This window comes from Podarcis filfolensis (genome assembly GCF_964270895.1).
Source record: "Podarcis filfolensis genome assembly, chromosome: 1".
Taxonomy (NCBI): domain Eukaryota; kingdom Metazoa; phylum Chordata; class Lepidosauria; order Squamata; family Lacertidae; genus Podarcis; species Podarcis filfolensis.
The window spans coordinates 63,956,450-63,977,980 of NC_139604.1; the positions used below are offsets into that span (position 1 = coordinate 63,956,450).

The 21,531-nt window shown below is 44.1% G+C and overlaps 2 protein-coding genes across 5 annotated transcripts in view; one reads left to right on the forward strand and one right to left on the reverse strand.

The window, feature by feature from the left end:
- Positions 1-2,822: 2,822 nt before the first annotated feature.
- Positions 2,823-5,514, forward strand: LOC310750571 (pleckstrin homology-like domain family A member 2). Its single transcript, XM_083588964.1, has 2 exons — positions 2,823-3,501; positions 5,069-5,514. The coding sequence occupies exon 1, from the start codon at positions 3,030-3,032 to the stop codon at positions 3,462-3,464; it is 435 nt and encodes a 144-aa protein (XP_083445090.1). The 5' UTR covers positions 2,823-3,029; the 3' UTR covers positions 3,465-3,501; positions 5,069-5,514.
- A 13,055-nt stretch (positions 5,515-18,569) lies between these two features.
- Positions 18,570-21,531, reverse strand: part of NAP1L4 (nucleosome assembly protein 1 like 4) — a 36,395-nt gene continuing 33,433 nt past the window's right edge. For all 4 annotated transcript variants that reach the window (XM_083588656.1, XM_083588658.1, XM_083588657.1 and 1 more), the window contains one exon: positions 18,570-20,128. In XM_083588656.1, coding sequence (XP_083444782.1) covers positions 20,090-20,128 — 39 coding nt within the window. In that variant the 3' untranslated portion in view covers positions 18,570-20,089. The remainder of the gene's footprint in view (positions 20,129-21,531) is intronic.

Here is a 21,531-nt window from a genome sequence, read left to right on the forward strand (position 1 = left end):
AAGTGGTGCTTCAGGTTAAGAACAGTTTCTGGTTAAGAGACCTCCAGAATGAATTAAATTCTTAACCCGAGGTACCACTGTACCTCTATGAACCTAGACCATGAAGAAATGGGGTTTTTTGGAAGGGAACACATCAGTGAGGGAGCCAACCCAAATGGGCAAACATTGAGGTGACCAAGTCCTCCTCTAAAAGCATCCTCACAGGAAAAGCATGACTAAGTTGATCGGATAAGCTTAGCGAACCTAAAAGTGAAATCATCTTCCACGTTTCCTGCAGCAAAAGAACGGCTTTCCGTGGCATTTGCATTCAAAAGGCCTACCTCTTCTTCTCCCACTATCCGGGGCCCAGCCCAACAGCTGAATGAAACCTGCAGAGAGAATTCCAAGGCTGCCGCTGACTCATAGATAGTGGGCTAGGCAACAGCTGCATTCCTGAGGCGAGTCATCCTGCGAGGTACAAGGGAGCCAAAGAAGGAGCGGGAAGAAAATGTCTGAAGAGAAGAGAGGCAAGGAGAGCAAGGCCTGGCCTGCCATTAGGCAAAGTGAGGTGGCTGCCTCAGGCGTCAGTGCTGGGGGTGGGGGGCAGCAGCCTTGTGGCTGTTTGCCAGTATTGAAGTAAGAAGCATCAAATGCCATTCTATGCAGTTTCTGAAGACGGAAAGGGAAAGTGGAGGATACCATCTTGTTCTTTGCCTCAGGCTATAATTCTCCCAACCCACTGAGAGCCAATTTGAGGGGGACGGGAGAAGAGGGGGGGAGCCCCATTACGCTAGCAGAAGCCCTTGTGTGGGCTTCTGCCAGTGGAACTTATTACTTGAATCTGGCCATTATCCGCCATGTTGCAGATGTGGCAGGGGCTGAGGCTGTGAGGCAAAGAGAGGTGCAGGCGGCTGTCCTAAGGCCGCTCACCTAAGTCAAACCAGGGACTTGCAGGTTTGTGGCTCACTCTCTTAACACAGAGAACAATCAATCCCAAATAAAATATCCACACAAGGTGAAGAAACAGCAGACTAAAGAACTGGCTGTTAATCTTCTCCCTTGCTGTAGTACTCTGCGTCATTTTCTTTGTCCCTATCGTCATTTCCAAGGCATGGAATCGACAACTTTTTGTCTGTGTACATTAAGACTTCAGGAGACTGGGACACTTAATCCCTATCAAAACACTTGGGCGTGCAGTTGCAGTTTTTAACATTCAGCTATGCTGCTCTTGAGTTCATTTGGAATAAGTGGGAAGTGGGAAGAGCTCTGTTTACATGTATACCCACAAGTCCAGCACTTGTGCTGAATTCATAATTATTCTGTGTATCAGTTGATGTGTTTATGTTATGTTTTATTTTGCACGGTATCAATCTGCAGCAACATAGTGCCAATAATTTTTCCCATTATTTGTGGGCTATTTCAATTACATATTCCTTTTTGTACATTTTCAGTTGGATTTCTGTTTTGCTTTTCTATTTTTGTCTGCCACAGGCCCGTCTCATTTTCCTTCCCCCCCCCTTTTTTTCTTTTTGCAGTTTATGGAGCCACACTTCATTCCAGTGCTTTGTTGAGTGCACTTAGCAAGTGTATAATACACGTTTGCAAACACAGCTTTGCTGTGCACACTTTTTTGCATATCCAGTGGTACCTTGGGTTAAGAACTTAATTCATTCTGGAGGTCCATTCTTAACCTGAAACTGTTCTTAACCTGAAACACCACTTTAGCTGCACGATTTCTGTTCTCATCCTGAAGCAAAGTTCTTAACCCAAGGTAATATTTCTGGGTTAGCGGAGTCTGTAACCTGAACCATATGTAACCCGAGGTACCACTGTACCTCACAAAACATTTAATATGTCATCTGTGAAGCATCCCTTTGGGGCTGGTTCAGACATGCATGTTCTGCCTGTGCTGGCTACAACATCAAAGCCCTTTGCAGACAAGATCCAGCACTCCATGAATTCATGAAGGCTGAGACAGGGTCAATCCCGCCAACCCCTCTCCCAAAAGCAGGACTCTCAGTTCACAGGCTTTATGCACCTTCAGTGGTACCAGCATAGGATCTACTGGACCTAACAAAGCCTGCCATGGCAATCCAGTTTCCACCCAGCTCTGGATGCACCTGAAAGGGGCTGAAGTGAGAGGTGGTGCCTCTGAATGACCCATCACAAATACTGTATATGCAATGTTTTTCAGTGTCATCAGGTCACATGTTCGGCTACCAGCCATAAAAAAAGATAAAGGGACCCCTGACCATTAGGTCCAGTCGTGACCGACTCTGGGGTTGCGGCGCTCATCTCGCTTTATTGGCCGAGGGAGCCAGGGTACAGCTTCTGGGTCATGTGGCCAGTATGACTAAGCCGCTTCTGGTGAACCAGAGCAGCGCACGGAAATGCCGTTTACCTTCCCGCCGGAGCGGTACCTATTTATCTACTTGCACTTTGATGTGCTTTCGAACTGCTAGGTTGGCAGGAGCAGGGACCCAGCAACGGGAGCTCACCCCGTCGCGGGGATTCGAACCGCCGACCTTTTGATCTGCAAGCCCTAGGCTCTGTGGTTTAACCCACAGAGGGTGTAATAATAATCGAGAATCTAGTGAAAGCCAGAACTCCTAGCTGGGAAGGGGGTGGGGATGGGAAAGTCGTTGTCAGGTCCTGCACCCCACTTTTGCAATGACCATTGCAGGGCAACACCTGCAGTGGTGATGATGGCTAAAAGAAGATTTTCAGTGGAGAGTTGAACGACGCGGGGTTAGAGCATGGGGAATTGAGCGAGAGAACGCGGCGGGGGAGGCAGTCTGGCGTGGGCGGAGCGACGGAGCCAGCAGGCGGGGGCGGGGCTCGCAGGGCGGGGCCTGGGACGTCTCTCCAAGGCCATAAATGGTTCTCTTCTCCCCCAAAGCGCACAGCGAATCCCAGCAGCGTCGCGGAGCCGGCGGGAGAGGCCAGCAAGCAAGGCGGGCAGGCGGGCGAGCGTGGTCTCGGCGCTGGTCCCTCGAGGCGATCTCGGTGCGTCGGCTCTGTTGGCGAGCGCGGGCAGCAGCAGCGGCAGCATGAAGGGCCCGGCCGGCGCGTCGCCGTCGGAGGTGATCCGCGAGGGCGAGCTGGAGAAGCGCAGCGACAGCCTCTTCCAGCTGTGGAAGAAGAAGGCGGTGGTGCTGAGCAAGGACAGCCTGAGCCTCTTCTCGCCCGAGGCCGGCAAGGCCCGGGGCGGCGGCGGCGGCGGGAAGGAGCTGCGCTTCGGCTCCATCCAGAAGGTGGACTGCGTGGAGCGGACGGGCAAGTACGTGTACTTCACCATCGTCACGACGGACCGCAAGGAGATCGACTTTCGGTGCCCGGGCGAGAGCTGCTGGAACGCCTCCATCACCATGGCGCTCATCGACTTCCAGAACAAGCGCGCCATCGAGGACTTCAAGAGCCGCCAGGAGGCCGCCGAGCACGCGGCCGCCGCCACCCGGGACAGGCGCCTGGCGCGCGCCCCCTGAGCCCGACACACGCGCGCCCCCGAGCGAGAGACCAAAGGTGAAGGAGGGAGCAGGAGATGCGCGGCGGGATGGAGGGGCGGGAAAGGGCCATAGCCAATCGTGAGCCTGTGGCTTCTTCGTTTTGTGCACTAAAGTGGGCTGGAGTTAGTCCCGATGGAGGAGGCTTTTGCATATGTAGGCTGCAGTTGGAATAAGCTTAGTAGCAAAGGCGGAGGTGGGCGAGATTTGAAGGGACAAGGAACTGGATCCACTGGAAATCGACTCCGCAAACTCCACCGGAGGTGTGGGGTTGGGGATAACTTCTAGCTTCCTGGGCTGCGGAAACAAAGAACCAGCAGCAGCCAAGTGGGAACAGGCCTTAGGGCGCCCCGTTGCTGAACTGCCTCATCTCTTCTTCCTCCCAAGCCCCTCTTGCCGCTTGTTGGCGGACCAGCGTCAGCCAAAGTGCCCAGTGCACTTGGGAGGAGGAGAATTGCAGTCACTCCGGGGTAGAGCATCTGCTTTGGGCACAGTTCACTCCCTGGCATCTCCAGACAGGAGTGGGAGAAAAACCCCGAGGGGGCTGCTGACAACCCTGAGATGGGTGATTCTGTATAAGGCAGCTTCCTTTAAGAGCCATTGCTATCGGAATGCACAAAATGTGTTTGTGCAACATGCAGGCAAAGCTGAAGTTTGCGCTAACTCAGCTGGAGTGAGCCAAGGGTGACGCTACCTGCAAGCAGCCACCCCTGGGACTTTTAAGGGCAGAACAATTACAGAACATGTGGTGGTCCATGATTCTTCTGCTATGCCATTTGAAAAGAGGGTAATTTTTTTTCCAGTGTACTGCTTCTATTTCCATTGACTCTAGTTTCTGCAGATTGGAGGACTCTGCCTAAAACATTCAATAGCAATTGTTCTCCTCTCACCCTAATCCCACTAATTACTTTGAAGAAAGACTCGTCTGCAGCCTACACTGAAATTTAAGAAATGCAGCATTAGCTGCTGCTTCATTTTGTATTCGGGCATTTACTAAAGGAGTAGTCGTTTTAGTCTGCTGCAGCAAAAATAGCCTTATGAAGCTTTAAAAATTTATTAATTAAAAATTAATAGGTTTATCATGGCAAAAGCATTAGCAAATTTTGGTCCATAAAAACCCTTACTGTTAGGGTTAATTCTTCAGGCAAGGATGACTAGATACTTTGAGGCCAAGGACCACACTGACTCCCAAAGTGTTGCCCATGAGTCAAAATGGCTGCAGCCAAAAATCACATCAGGATCCATGGGAATAGTCAGTCAAAAACATTTGTTTATTATAAAAATGAGAAAAAAAGTTGTAGGGACTTTTTGTCATCTTGGTGTTACAACACAGGACCTATAGAAAAAAAATCATTTAAAAAACAAACAAACCAGCAATATAATTTCAAAAAATATATAGTGTGGTTATGGAGACCACAGATGACCTCTTACATAGCCTATAAGTTGGCCACCCCTGCTTTTAGATGCCACATGGCTCTTATTATTTTTTATTTGGGCAAATCTTTTAAAAACCAGTTTGAGATTTCTACTTGGTCTTCGTCATTTTGCTGACTTCCTCTTACCTTTCTCTTCCTCCCCATCTATAGAACATTATTCTGGATGACAACAGGACCAAGTGTCTTTGACTGTGATTCAAGTGCACCGGAGCAAGGTACCAATGAAGGAAAGCAAAGAAGGATGCCAGCGACTGCTAGAACTCTTCAGATCTGATGAGGCTGCTGAGCAGGAGAGCCAAATCTTTGCTGAAAGGCTTTTGCAAACCAAAGAAACTTTTGACAAACACAAAGTCTGGCCAGCTGAAGAGGAGGCCCACTTTGCAAACTGCTATTTTGTTTTATATTTATAAGATGCAAAGACTATCCTGCACCATCTGGTGGGGAGGAAAGACATAGTTTAAATTATTTGTAGTATCAATATTTTGTATTTATTTTGATGGATGCTTTTTAAGCAAATAGCTGTCTTAATGTTGCTTTTTGCATTAATGTAGCCATTCCAAATAAATGATGTGATATGTTCACTTTATTTTACCACATGTCTGAAATGAGCCTCTCTTTGTAATTGCTGTTAGCAGTTAGAATTGTTAATCTAGACTAAAAGATGTTGGCAGTAAAATTATTAGTACAGTGGTACCTTGGAAGTCAAACGGAATCCATTCCGGAAGTCCGTTCGACTTCCAAAACTTCCAGGAACCAAGGCACGGCTTCCAATTGGCTGCAGGAAGACACGGAAGTCATGTCAGACGTTCGGATTCCAAAGAATGCTTGAAAACCAGAACAATCACCTCCAGTTTTCGATCTTTAGGGAGCGAAAACATTCGACTCCCATGTCGTTTGAAAACCAAGGTATGACTGTATAGATATTGCGCTGATCAAATCTGCAAAAAGAGCTGGATTTCCACCAGCAAGCCTGCCCTTCCACCTGTACAAAAGGAATTAAACTCTATTTAGAATGGCAAGCTAGGACGACTAACCTTTACCCATAGGGTCATGAAGACCATGTTTCAGTAGCTGGAAGTTTTTGCAATTTAATATATTACAGAGCAGAGAAACTAGGCACTAGGTTCATCTTTCACTATTTCCTAGAGCAGTTGCCCCAAGCTTAAATTGAGGTTTAAATTCTTACCACCAGCAGCAACAGCTTTCAACTTGATGGCATAAAATTCTTTGAGTACCCTACTGACATATATGAATTGTGATCCTATAGCTGGTTATGCAGGAGCCCCAAAGTAGAATTCTTCCATCCGAACAGGACTAGCCCATAGATTTCAGATCAGAGTGTGCAGGAAGAAAACTGCAGGCACTGCCACTTTATTCCAGAGAAGAAGATGCCTTTAAGAAGAAGAACCACAAGTCATACTAGCTAGAGAGCTCAAGTAAAGGCTCATCCAGAGTTGCACTTGCCTCATGCCTAGAAAGCATGTGTGATGACCTCTTTCAGGAAAAAGGCGGGGGAAATGGACCCTGTTAATTTTCCTTAATCTCTCAGTGGCTTACAGTACCATCAGCCATGGTATCCTTCTGGAGCAGCAGTCCAAGTTAGAGGTGGGTGGCCCCACTTTGCTGTGCTTCCAGTCCTACTTGGATGGTCGTTTCCAGAGGGTGGTGCTTGGGGAGTGCTCTTCAGCCCTGTGGAGCCTTCCATGTTGGTTCCCCCAGGTTCCATTTTATCTCCCATGCTGTTTAACTTCTACGTGAAACTGCTGAGTGGGGTTCTCCGGAGTTTTGCAGAATATTGTCAGCAACATGCCCAATGACACACAGCTCTAATTCTTTACACCTGCAGGTATAGCAGTGGATGTGATGGATGCATTGCCTTGCCTTGTTTAAAGGCTAGATGAGACCTAACAAACTGAAGCTCAATCCAGATAAAACTGGGGCACTGTTTGAGGGTGGGGCCCTAGACCAGATGGATGGGAGATTGCCTGTTCTTGATGGGGTTACTCTCCCTCTCAAGGAACAGGTATGTAGCAACGCGGTTACTTCTGGATCCGCTGTTGTTGCTTGAAGCTCAGGTGGCCTCAGTGGCACAGAGTGCCTTCCATCAGCTTTGGTTGATAGCCCTGCTGTGCCACTATCTGGACAGAGATAACTTCTGTCATCTATGTTCTGGTAACCTCTGGGTTTGATTACTGCATTGTGTTATAAATGAGGCTGCCTCAAGATGGTTTGGAAACTTTAGCTGGTGCAGAATTCAGAGGCCAGGTTGCTCACTGGGGCAAGAGAGTTTGAGCATATAACACCATTCCTGCCCCAACTGCACTGCAGGAAGTGTAGACGGTGACAAGAGGGTGCATATAGCACATGCCATGTGATAGTAATGTGTAGGGCCTACCCAAGACATTTTGGTACCTGAGGAGGACCCCAAAATGACCCCACCCCTTCCTCCTCTCTTCCAGGGTAGAAGGGGCCAGGGAAGATCTGCTTCAGGAACCACTTGGTGGGGTGGGGGGAGAAAGATCAACATCAGGATCTGCTGCCCCGGTGGACCCTGCTACCCGAGGCAATTGCCCCATCTTGCCTCATGGGTGGGCTAGCCCTGGAAATGTGTACAGTCATACCTCATGTTATGTTTGATTCATGTTACGTTTTTTCAGGTTGCATCCTGCGGCAACCCGGAAGTACCGGAAAGGGTTACTTCCGGGTTTCGCCGCTCGTGCATGCACAGTAGCGCTAAATCGCGCTTCACACATTCGCACAAGCGCCAAATTGTGCCTGGCACCTGCACAGATACGGCGCTTCAGGTTGCGGGCTTTTCACGTTGCAAACGGGCCTTTGGAATGGATCCCGTTCTCAACCAGAGGTACCACTGTAATGTGGTATGACTTCATTTCTAAATAAGCAAGATGGCATCAATCTTGTCTTTGGGCCCTCTTACATGGAAGCTCTTTCTCTGTCCATAGATGTGCAGCAAATAATTAATGGGGATTTTTTTTTATTAGAGATCAGACAGTGGCACACTGCACATCTGTAATGGCACACTTTCCTAAAGAAATGACATACACATCCTACTGTGATGAAAACAGCAAAGTTAAACATTGCAGCCATACCAAGTCAAAACGTTTACCAACCACCACTATCTGTATTGTATGATTTTTTTGGATGAAAATTCCACATAATCATTATTTTGTAACTTCCTGTTTTAATGAGTTTCTTGGAAGGACAATCAAGAAAAAAATGAAACTTTAATCATTCCCCTTCCCCAGCCCACATATTTCCAGGCTAAAACTCCACAGTCATCCTTATGAGGAATCTGTGCCTGTGAATTGCATTTAAAAACACAGCTGGATGCTCTTTTGCATGGTCAACCAATGAGTTAAGGACTGGACAGTCTTGGACTGCTCAGTACAGCTGGCTCCAAAACAATGGAACTGAGGGGGAGGGTGGGTGATTGGCATCTGGAACTCATCAAGGCTTCATCTCAAAGGGGCTTTTATAAGGGAAATTGGTGCCTGCTCAGCCACACCATAATTCATTAGGATTGTTGGTATTTGCTGAACAAAATTTCAGTAGAAATGCATTGGGATTACCCTTTGAAAACAAAAGAACACACCAAGAAAATTATCCTGGGGGTCTGAAGTAGAACGAGTTTTCTGGGTGCTGCAAATGAGCGCTGGTGCTTGTTCAAAGACTTGCCTGCAAGCTATAATGCAGGAAGAGAGGGTGTTCGCGTTCTCCCCCTTTCACTCTGCTCTTGTCTTTGACTGGCAAAGCCTCTGCAGAGAGGCCCTGGAGATGCCAGAGATTGAAACTGGAATCCTCTGCATGCAAAGCATGAGATCTTGCCACTAAGTGCTCTGCCCACAAAGTTGGAACTAGGGAGGGGGGGGGGAATTGATTCTGTCCACATTTACAGGTGACCTACCTAATTTTCACTTTCTGATATGAAACAATGTGTGAACCGAAACATAGCAATCCTTTGAATTTCTCCAGCCAAGGAATATGTATTCACGAACATAATATACTAAAATGCTTCATATGCGGGGAAGCCACTTTGCAAGAGTGCATGGGAAATGTGCTTGCTGGGAGAAATTTGCACTAAAACGCTGATGAATTTTCAGGGGGACTTTTAAAAAATGCTTTTGAAACAAAGTTAAGGTGAAAGATACGAGGAATGGAGAGGAATAGAAACTGAATGATTTGCTTGAAATCAAGGATCATGCTGAGCCCCAGCGTGCAGCTTGTGCATCTCAGTGATGGTTTCTTCAAAAGGGTGACATGTGACAGATGCCTGACTCAGCAAAACCCCAGTGCCTATGATCAGGAGAAAAGTCTGCACCAACTTAATAAAATTTGCTCTGTCTCCCCAAAGGTTAAATCTGCAACTAATAGGCATAATTTGGGAGGCGCAGAGAGCCAGCAGCAACTTTGCTTCTGTTAGCAGCACTACAGACCTGCTTCTTTGCTTAGAACTGCAGAATTAGGAAGTCATGGAAGGAGTATCTTTGCTGGTCATTTCCTTCAGCAAACTTGGCCAATATAGTTGATGCAGCATGAGAATATGTGGTTCCAGAAGGTCTAGGGAGAGAAGAGGGGGGAGCAAACCAGATTTCCACATTCCATCTGTTCAAACTGAGATTTTTCAGGAAACAGTGAATAAAACTCTCCATCATAAAGAAGAAAAACAAGTGCAATTGCACACTTCCGGAGAGATTTTACTTTCTTGGGCTCCATGATCACTGCAAATGGTGACAGCAGTCACGAAATTAAAAGACGCCTGCTCCTTGGGAGAAAGGCAATGGCAAACCTAGACAGCATCTTAAAAAGTAGAGACATCACCTTGCCAACAAAGGTCCGTATAGTTAAAGCCATGGTTTTCCCAGTAGTGATGTATGGAAGTGAGAGCTGGACCATAAAGAAGGCTGATTACCGAATAATGATGCTTTTCAATTATGGTGCTGGAGGAGACTCTTGAGAGTCCCATGGACTGCAAGAAGATCAAACTTATCCATTCTGAAGGAAATCAGCCCTGAGTGCTCACTGGAAGGATAGAACATGAAGCTGAGGCTCCAGTACTTTGGCCACCTCATGAGAAGAGAAGACTCCCTGGAAAAGACCCTGATGTTGGGAAAGATTGAAGGCACAAGGAGAAGGGGACGACAGAGGACGAGATGGTTGGACAGTGTTTTCGAAGCTACGAACATGAGTCTGACCAAGCTGCGGGAGGCAGTAGAAGACAGGAGTGCCTGGTGTGCTCTGGTCCATGGGGTCACGAAGAGTCGGACACGACTAAACAACTAAACAACAACAAGGAGAGATACTGTTGCACCTGTTTTAGAGATGCCCGTAAATTCTGCATCACAAGTGTCAGAGTATTCCGTAATATGCTTATGAAGTAGGGAAATGCTACCCTTCCAGTTAGGTAGGCACCAAATGGTTTATTACAAGTTGTACAGGAAAATAGACTTTTGCCAGATTGTGCATGCACTTAACATCCTGACCAGAGGACCAGACGGTATCTCTGTCAGCACGACACTTGTACTTGTGCATTTTAAAATACATGCTGCTTATAGCCTGTTTGTTTTTAATAAGTTGCCTGTATAACTAGCTGGACAGGAGACTGCTTGAGGACCATATGTGAATTGCTTCAAGGTCCTTTGATGAAGGCAGGGTGAAAATCAATAAATCAGTCAGTCAGCTGAACCCATGTAATTGAATCATTCACATTGCAATGGACGCCTAAGCATGGTGAAGACTAGGCTTGCATTAATGTATGGTAACATGGCAGCCCAAAGTAGCTTCACCAGCCCAAATAGCTTCATCTCTTAATTAGCTATCCTTCAAAGGAAGGTTTTCCATTTTCCATGTTGGCGATCCCAGGCAAAAACATTTAAGCATGGGATTTCTCATGCACAGCCCACTCATATGAGGCTCATAGAGTACGTAAGCCTCTTTGTACAGGCATCATTCAGTGTATGGGTTGTATGTGCTGGAAAAGACATCCATCTTGAGAAATGCTAAAGGGCCTTGTCCCTTTGTATGTGTTCGATTTGCTTCTTGAACGATGTGGGTCATTTACTTTCTTCCAAATATCCTTGTGTAACTCCGGCTCTGCTGATCCCAGCCAGTATTCATTGGTTTGGCAGATATTCGAGTCTAATGTAGGTTAAACTTTGTTCTAAGGTAATTTATGCACAATGCTGAGTTCTGAAGTCTCAGCACAGCTCATTACACATAAATTACTTTAGAACAAAGTGCAGATACATCACACATGCATCTTAAAGCGCTTTAATTATCACTTACAAATCTTCCAGCGCTTTGGTTAATGTGCATACTAACACTATGCTTTTTCCACTTTAAATATCACCCCCCACACAACTGTAAGCAGTGCAGGACTGGGATGCTGGCCTAAGACTCGACTAGACTCTGGTGGGAATACCACAAATCCTCCTCTTGTCTCCCCCTTCACCCACTGCTGTTTTGCAATGAACCTTACAAGGTTGGGAAAAAAGTCGTATCAGCTTCATTAATGCTGTGTTGGTTTGTTATTGTATTAAAGTATTATGGTAGGCAATGACAATGCATTGTGCCCAGACTTGCCCTTTTAAAGAAAACAAAATTCCTTCCTTCCTTCCTTCCTTCCTTCCTTCCTTCCTTCCTTCCTTCCTTCCTTCCTTCCTTCCTTCCTCCCTCCCTCCCTCCCTCCCTCCCTCCCTCCCTCCCTCCCTCAACAATGGCAGCAGAAGAAATGGGTGGTGGGCAAATAAGGTTTTCTGTGGCTTTCTCTCCATTAGCTCTCCAAAGAAGGGGATTTGCTGTTACATAGACCACTTGTGAATGAGAAACATATTATTAGGGGCTGGCCTAAAATCAAGCTGGACACGATTAGATTTGACCGGAGAAATATTATACCAGCATCAGATCTAACAAGCAGGAAGCTCGATTTCAGGTTTAGCCTTAATAGCAAGTTATAGATGGGGGGCAACCTGGGAAAATTCCAACCAATTCAGCCCCAGTTAACATTTTCAGATCAGATTCTAGTTCAGCAGTGCCCCCCAGATGCTCTTGGGCTATAGCTTCCATGATCATCCCTGGCCATATTGACTGGGGCTGATGGGAAATACTTGAAACAAAGACATTTCAAGTGAAAGCTCAAATTCAGAGCCACTACTCTACTCAGGCAAGGGACTCCATTTGTGGCATGATCTCCTCAGGGAGGCTTGTGTGGCACCTTCTCTACATATCTTCAGGCACCAGGCAAATACATTCCTCTTCTCCCAGGTCTCTGGCTAATTAAACAACCCCTGGCCTTTTAAACTATATGTGAGGGAGGAGGTTACTGTTTTTGTTTGTTACCATGTTATGTATTTTTGCATTTTTATATTGTAAACTGCCCTGTGATTCTCAGGAGGATGAAGGGCAGTATAGAACTTCCAATAAACAAATAAATTAAATAAGCAGAAAATTTCAAAATGCTACCACTGATGCTCCACAGCAGTGTTCAATGGCAACTGTTCCCTCCGGCCTACCATGTGAAGAAGACTTCTTTAACCAAAAGCATCTACGTATTTCTTCATTTTTTAAAATATTAATTTATCCAGCTAGGTGGCCAATAATGAAGCAGCTGTTAATAAACAAAGCAGAAAACCTCACCCAGCAGATCGAAAACCACAATGGATCAGCTGAAAGCTGAACTGATTTATACACAGCCCAAATCAGTACTGAAATAACCAAGTGTGGGAACTGCAGACAAACCCATTGTCATTTGCATAGCATGGTACTTAATGACCATTCAGAATTGAGGTTTCAATATTCTAACGCAACCTCAGACCATAGTGACATCAGCAGCAGTCAGGCCATCCCCCTTCATTGGAAAAGCTGAACTGAGCAATCATGAGCACCTTGCAGATTTCTACTGCAGCCCTTCAGGCCTCAGCAAAGCTAGTTATTGCTGGGTTGGGCCAGCAAACTCACCTGAATCACACCTGCTTACCTAACTATGAGCTCAGCAGCACTGACTCAGCAGTAGAGCATTTCAAACTGGGGATTAGGTGTTCTCAACTGCACATCTTTTCCTATTTTGGTCTATTTTGGCAACTAGCGGAGCTGGATCTGCTTCAACTTGAATTTTGATCCATGCAGACAAATATTTTGCCCAATCTAGTATGCATTTGTTTTCACTCTTCTTGTAATGAGGTTAGTTTGTGGCATCCCAGAGAAATGTTTTTGTTTTAAATGTAGCAATTGTATTTTAAAAAACACATTAACAAAGCTGTTGGTTCTGGTTTCTGTGCAGGGTGTTTTATCTTTTTCTTGGCAGCCTGCTGGGCAGTGAGGAAGAGAGGGTCAGAAAGAGAGAGAGAGAAAAGGAGGATGCCAAGAGTTGTGTGTATGCTATTGCGTTAAGTCCCTGCTTTTTGGCCTAAGTGGGTTCCTGTAGTTCTCTTCCAGTTTTAGCAGCTGGGTGGAGCAGTTCTCTGAGTCTCCTTACCTTGCAATAAAGTAAGGATGCATGGAGCCATGGCTGCAAAATCTGGCCTCATTTTTGTTTTTCCTTGTCCCCCTCCCCACTTCTTTGTAGGACATCTTGCCTGATGAAGAGTTCTGGAGAACTCAAAAATCTAGCCAGTTTTGTGACATCTTGGTTGGTTCCAGTAAATACCGTATTTTTTACTCTATAAGACTCACTTTTTCCCTCCTAAAAATTAAGGGGAAATGTGTGTGCGTCTTATGGAGCGAATGCAGGCTGCGCAGCTATTACAGAAGCCAGAACAGCAAGAGGGATTGCTGCTTTCACTGCGCAGCGATCCCTCTTGCTGTTTTGGCTTCTGAGATACAGAATATTTTTTTTCTTGTTTTCCTCCTCCAAAAACTAGGTGCGTCTTGCGGTCTGGTGCGTCTTATAGAGCGAAAAATATGGTAAATGCTTTTGCCCAACTGTGGGTTTTTTGCTTGCTCTTATGGACTGACAAGACTACCTTTGCTTTCTGTCAGGATAGGACTCACATTTCTCAGCAGCAACTATAAAAAGCTGTTTTTGGTGAGAGGAAGACATTTGGGAGACCTCTTGGACATACCATTGACAAGTCATTTAAAATAGCAACTCATAAAAAACATATTTTGGTTGTTGGAGTTTCTACTCCCACGTAACAACGCTATACCAGGAATCCCTGGCAAAAACCACTAGGGCAGGATATAGATTTTGTTTGGGAGCAGTTATGTGAGGATTTACCTCTCATTGTGAATATATGTTATGTAATGGTGTTCTTGGAGAGTTACATGGGGAAATCAAGCAGCTGGCCTTAGGCAAGGCGCTGTTCTCTCTGCCTAACCCCCTGCCCCATCTGAAACAAGGGGCTCATAGTACTGACCTACTTAGAGGGTCGTTGCAAGGATTACTGAGTGTAATCCTCATGTGTAAAGCCTGGGGCTCAAAAAAAGGACTATACAAAGGATTAGAATTATTAAAAACGTTGTATGCTACAGCTGTATCATAGGTGTTTTATTGTGAAGGCTCTTGAGAATTGAAACGAGTAAATTACACACAATACTAAAACCTCAATGGATTTTGAAACATCTATCATGTAAAAACGAAACCACAAAAAACACTTCTTATAAACAATAATGATGTATACAGTTCTGTACTTTCTGCTAATTTTAGCTTCTTACATGGATCCAGTGATCCTATTCAAATTCAATTATTAAGATGTGTCTCTCCAGTAAAACTGCCTTGTGCTTTGCTGATTTCCATTTTCCTTCTCAGTAAAGTCAAAGTTGAGTGCAATGAAAGTAGAAATTGTATTTTTGTGACTCACTCCTACTTCAAAACAAAGTTGCATAAAGCTCGTATTCATGGCAGCCCCCGATTCCTTCAAGCTACCACTTTGATTGGCTTCCAGCATTCTGTGTGTGCAAATATTTTAAGGCTTTGGAAACAAGACAGCTGTAGGTGTAAAAGCAAGGAGGGAAGTGGATTATATGCTTTGTCAGAACACTAAGCTCAGTGATGAAAATGAATGAAACCGTTTCCCATAAAGGTATTATTGTCCAGCCTTGCCAATTTTTCTCACTGTGCATGTGGTTCGGAGTTCTGAATTAATCTCTCTCTAGTTGTCTTTTAAAAAGATCGCTTAAATTATAACATTAAATAATTGATTTAATGATAAGCCAAAAAAGTCATGCCTAGTACTTTTATCAGAGTTGGCAATTTTTTTTGTTTTCATTTTGGCAGTTTGCTGTAAATGTCAGAACTATGAAATGTTACAGTCAAAGTGAGGTAGGGGCCGCTTTTCTGGCTTTGCTAATGTTTATATTTTTATTTATAGCACCACATGTTTGTATCCTGTTTTTCCTTCCAGGAGTTCAAGGCTATCTCCCCACAGCCATGTGAGGTAGGTTAGGCTAAGTTAATACAGTGGTACCTTGGTTTAAGAACAGCTTAGTTTATGAACAACTTGGATTAAGAACGCTGCAAACCCGGAAGTAGGTGTTTTGGTTTGTGAACTTTGCCTTGGAAGCAGACCATGTTCTGCTTCCTGTTGAGTGTGTTCCATTTGTAAATTGAGTCCCCCACTGCTATGGGAAAGCACATCTTGGTTTAAGAACGCTTTGCTTTGAGAACGGACTTCCGGAACGGATTAAGTTCGTAAACCAAGGTACCACTGTACATACATAAGCCATTCTTGCCTATAAATTGCAGGTGCCTCAACCTACAGTGCAGCAGGCCTAGGAAATCCTGCAGCCATCTTTTCGCCTTGTTTCCCCATGCCTCTAACCATCTTTCTCTCCATGCCCACCTCTCCTTTTTCTCTTTGTACAGGTCTACTCTTGATGCCTTCCCCAACAAAACCGAACTTTGAAGTGCTGCTTGTCCGCTTCTGCAGTGCAGGAATATCAGAGTTTTGTAATTATGAATGATGCCACCATTACCTCCTCAACAGACAATCCCGTTTGGAGGAGCCATTTAGCAACAACTCAGTTATTTATACCACAACACTGGAGGGATGATGCTCTGCACAAAGTGATAGGGCTCCAGCAGCTTTACTAGGATGCTTGTAGAAGGAATCCGGCTTCATTTTTCCGGAGGGAAAAGCAAAACAATTAGGAGGCAATCAAATTACATTTCCTCTTCCATAAGACCGGCCCAAGCACAATACAGCCCCTGCTGATGAATAAAGGAAAGATTTTGGCAAGACCATGGTTTCCCAAGGCAGCTGTGAACAGCATGAAATTGCAAAGCCATGTCACTCTTGGAACTGAAAGCGGCTATTTCCTGAAAAACACGGGTGTAATTACAGGAAGAGAAGCCTATCAGTTATGCTTGAACACAAAGTATTGATGGATCTGCATAGTTCATCCATAACCCAGCATCACTAAACTGGTGATAATGTGTTAAGATCAACATGCGACTTTTTAAAGTGTTTGCCTAACTACTCCCTTCAGCCTTTCCTTTTGCTTTTACCTTACTATGCCCAAGACACCCAGGGTTAGTCACCCATACGTCTGCAATTATTTTCTTTTTAAAAGTACCTCCTCCAATGAGTCTATTGCTTGGCAGTTGGGACATGCACATATGGGCGAGTCTGTGGTTAGCGATGAACAATTTGGGAGAAAATACTCCAAAATGAAGCAACAATGTGAAGGGCCTTTCTTCTATGCCCTTCTACGGGGCTGACATTTGCATCCCTAAGTGGTGACATAAGGAACGCTGGAAACAAGTAAGCCTTGTAGTCTCTGGCAGCATCTGAAATCTTTTGGGGCAGAATTGGCTCTTTGCTGATTTAAAAGCCTCAGCCATTGACTAAAGTTGTTGAAATACTACTTGCACTACTTTACTGGCTTTACCTTTTCAAAAACCAGTGTTGAAGTGTTAGGCAAACTACCTAGGGGAAGCATGGGAGAGCTGTAGTTCTCCAGTTGCTGCTGGACTACAACTCCTAGTACTCTTTCCCTCCCTGCTTTTATGATATACTGGTAAATAGAGACAAAAGGCAGACAACATTCAGGGATTCCTATCAGAGATAAGCTAGGAGTATCAGGTTAAAGGATATATGGTGTCCAATATTATGACTAAGCAAACTGAAAAGGTCTTTTATTCATTAGATCATCCAGACCAGACAGGATTCTGACAAGTGAAATATTCCTGATGCAGAAATCTGTGGCCTACATCAAGCCTTTCATTGTGCCTGAACTAGACTCAGACATTCTACTTGTCAGCATTTGCTTTAATTTCTCTTTCCTCCACCTCTTCTTAAAACTTCATTTCCTTGGGACTTAATTGGCTTCTATTTGGGGTATGTTAAAACATAATAAGCAATGATGCAGAAACAGAAAGCATTTGGGATTCAGGGGAGCCTACACAGGCAAGCATACCTCTGGCCACTTAAAACAGGCACAGAAATCAGCAACTCAATTTTTTTGCAGGCTAATTTAATTGGAGGAAGATAGAAGAGTTACATGAGCAGCTAGCCACACATCCAACCAGAGTCTCTACAAAACAGAGAGCAGTCTTACCTAGACAAGTATAAAGAGCTTCTTCTTTTGACCCACATGGCTCTTGATACAGCCACCATTCTTATTATTTCCCCTAGTTCTTGGGATTGTTATAGCAACACTGCTGCCCTGCCTCTTCCTCCAGACAGCTCATAAGCACCATGCGAGATCAGACTGAAAGGCCAAACTAGTCCAGCATCTTGTTTTCCACAATGGCCAGCAAAAGACTCCAGGAAGCCCACAAGCAGACCATGAAGGCAACAGCCCTTTCCCACTCTTGTGCCTCAGTGATCCCAGAGTTAGTATATTGCCATAATGACCAGAAGCCATCAATAACCTTAACCATCATAAGGATTCTTCTACACTCTTTAAGGAGGTCTCACAAAGCCCCAGTCCAGTTCCACAACTTTCCTTTTGTTGCATTATTCCTTAATGGAATAATTTTCCAACTGGGTTGCCAAACAAAGCTATCAGGAAACTATCATTCTGATGCAAAACCCCAGAGAATAAAAATATTATCAGCAAACTAGTGGACAAATTGCAATCTATTATACTGTTTGAATAGTCTTCACTTCACAAGAGAATGTACTATTTCCTCTCAGCTACTCAGGGCGAGAAGGAGGGCCAACCTTCAGCAGAAAGGCTTCTGTAGTAACAACTTCATTGCTATTGCCAACATGGTTAAGAACTGCTTGGGTGAAAAATGGTTTCTGGCCTGATCCTAGCACAGGGAAAGGGTGTTCTGACTCTACCCTTTTGAGTCATTAAATCATTTTTACCTGATAGTCCATGGTCCTAATAAATGAATCCCCCTCCCCTCCCCTCGATGTACCAGCACGTAATCTATAGGCCATATCCATTGAAGCCACTGCACCTACTGAATGACTTCCACTCACACAATGTTGTTGGATACAGCCCTCAGATTTTTGCTGCATCTTGAAATTCTATCTATAAATCTGCTGCTTGCAGAAATACCCTCAAACTGCCAAACCACTGAATTATGAAATCACAAGCTATTTACTATGCTAACATTCAGAATATCTGAGTGGCACAAGAATGAAATCTTAATAGCTTTCATTCCCTCAGCCCACCCCCCAAGCCGTTGAAAAGACCATGTACCATGTATAGTATTAACAAAGAAACTGTCAGGACAATATGCTTCATGTTTCACAACTTTAATAGAATATTCTAACTATTCTGTACAAATTGAAAACACTGTATTAAGTTACAAATGTATAAGGTAAGGCTGGAGCACTCTCTACATGCCTGGTAACAGCATTCATACAGTTGCTAATGAACTGTTGCCAAAAGCTGGCATTGTATGTTGAAGAAATGAGAACTGTAATTCTGAATAGATCTTTTGAAGGATTCTGGAGCTTTAAAACCACTGGAGTGTGGAACAGTGTGATATGAGTATTGCAAATTAAATATCAGAAGTACACTCACATATAATTTAATTTATATTTTCCCAATTAAATGACTCTCATAAGCACAGTTCAGATGACCCCCTAAACCATCAGAAACATACCATCCTTCCCATTCTTGCATCATTTTCAGACTCCTCTTTTGTGCATGTCATAGTTTGCTGTCATGTCTGAATAGGCAAGCTTTGATCTTTACTTACCTCTAGAATTTGAAACCAACAATTCTGATTTGAAGTGCAAACCACAGCTTGCCAGTTCAGACTTCACAATAATTTATGCCTCGCACTCAAAAAGAAACTGAAAAGTGAAGCTGCCCACAAGAGGGGAGGAAGCACACAAAGCTGTAGCTCAATCCCAATCCTTGTTTTGGAGGACCATCTGAACCAGGCTTGGTAATGTAGGCTAAGCTAGACCAGTGATACATTTTACTGCTGCAACCCACTTCCATCAACTATGAGGCCCATCTCAAGATCTCCTTTCCCAGTTTGTTTTGAAATGTTTGATGAGCAATCATTCTGTGAGCAGACTATGTTTTCCATGTACAAGTACCCATATTTTATAAACAGGAAAAATATTCTTCAAGTATATTTAAAACTATTAAAAGCACTAGTTCATCAAAGTACTTACAAACATGAATAAATAAGGTGAACAACTAAGTATCTGTCAACCACCACCTTCTTCAAAGAAGATAAAGGAAATGTTACTTCAAATTCAGATTGCTTTTACTGGAGATGACAATGTTTCAAGCTGCTCTATAGCACTAGTTCTGATTGGTAGGTTGCAGGAATCATGTTATTTTAGAGGGAATAAGAGCTAGCAGAAATCATATTGCTTTATTTGTTTTCACTGCAAGTATTTTATTAATTCAATATATTTTCATGTGAACTATTCCACAATATTTAGATAAAAAAATTCACTGAAGTGAGGGGAAGTATTTCAGAAGAGCAAATTAGTTTCCCCCCCCCCCAATTTTAATTTGAAAGCCTACTGAAACAGGTTGAGCTACAGTATACCAAAGGCCGTAGAGTGTGTGCTTTAATTAAACCTCATATTTCTCAAATGCATTAAGTTGCCACTGTACAAGTTAAGCAAAAAAATAAGAAAAAAGTTAGTGAAAATCATGCATTTGAAAACAATTTAGTTTTAAGCGTTGTTAATAAGATTGTGCTGCAGCAATGGAATATCCTGAACTGCAGGCCAGGTATCCAAATATTTGTTACAGGTTGTTCAAATATCACTCTGAAGTGGTATTTCCTTATTGTTGTTTGCATTCAGCAGGCTGGCTGGCATCTTTCTGTTTGAAGAGGAAAAGAGAGAGTAAGTTTACACAACAGGTACCCAAGCATGACACCAAGTTTCATTCCACATTCATAAGCTACAGAACTATGGTGTGGGAGCTAATGTAGGCAAACATTCCATCAACAGAAGGATTTTTCCTTGAGCAACAGAACATTCTCCCTGCACTCCTCCCTTCAAGCACCCCCTAAATCTGTTTCAGGTGTTTCCCCAACCCTCTGGAGCACAGAGGGTTGGGGAGGGCACAGAGAACACATAAGGGGGATGAGGGAAGTGAAAGTCCTGTTGCACAGGTAGAAATTCCTGGGCTGATGGGACTCTTTTGGCAGAATATTACTCATTGTACACAACTGGTACAGTCAAACCTCATTTCCCAAATGTCTCCAATTTGGAACGTTTTAGCTCCTGAACGCCGAAAACCTGGAAATAAGTGTTCTGGTTTTTGAACGTTTTTCAGAAGCCAAATGTCCGACATGGCTTCTGCTTGAGTGCAGGAAGTTTCTACAGCCAATCGGAAGCCGCACCTCGGTTGTCGAACATTTCGGAAGCCAAATGGGCTTCTGGAACAGACTATGTTCAACCTATTGAGATTTGACTGTACTATGAAAGCTAATTTCCCAAATTAAAATAAAAGGCTTCTGATGCTATTTCATATGTGGCAGGAGAACTATTCCCCTTTCCAGATTTTATACTTTTTTGCTTTAAACTATTCTTGGCTATGTTAGAAGTGGTGGTATTTTGGCAGTGACTACCCACACGGACAAGCATGGGTCAGCAGTGCTGAAGGATCTGATGCAGAAGAAATATAGGATTGTATCTGATGGTAGTTTTGTACTAGCAGGAAGCACTTTTGGCTAGTCTACTTTTCCCCAGCTCCCCGCACCCTGAAAAGTTATTCATGAGGGTTTGAGATCCTCCAGCATATAGTTCCCTATACTAAAAACAGTTCCACAACTCTCTGGTTTCCGAATGTTTGTTCATGGCAAGGAGATATGCTGCCCTTATCCCACGGCTATACTGTGTAGCACTGCCAATGCTAATGGAAATGTGGTGAGGAGGACTGCTGGTCTTGCTAATTCAACTCTTTGTTCCAAGTGATGCTAGAGCTAATGTGTGGCATAGGCTTATCAATGCAGTAGGTGACAGTTATCAGGCCACCTGTCTGCAACTCTATCACAAAACAACTCTATCACAAAACAAGCTGTTAATATTTTTTTAGTTTACTTTGTTAAACATATGCTTGATCCTATGTCATGAAAATGAACAAGCAGTTAATGTATTTCCTAGAGGCACAGGAAGCAATAATTTCCAAAGGTATGAAGCAAATTCTAGATCTTAAGAATGAAATGCTTTTCCAACACCTCCCTCAATTGTAATTCTAGAGAGGGAACCCAAAATTGT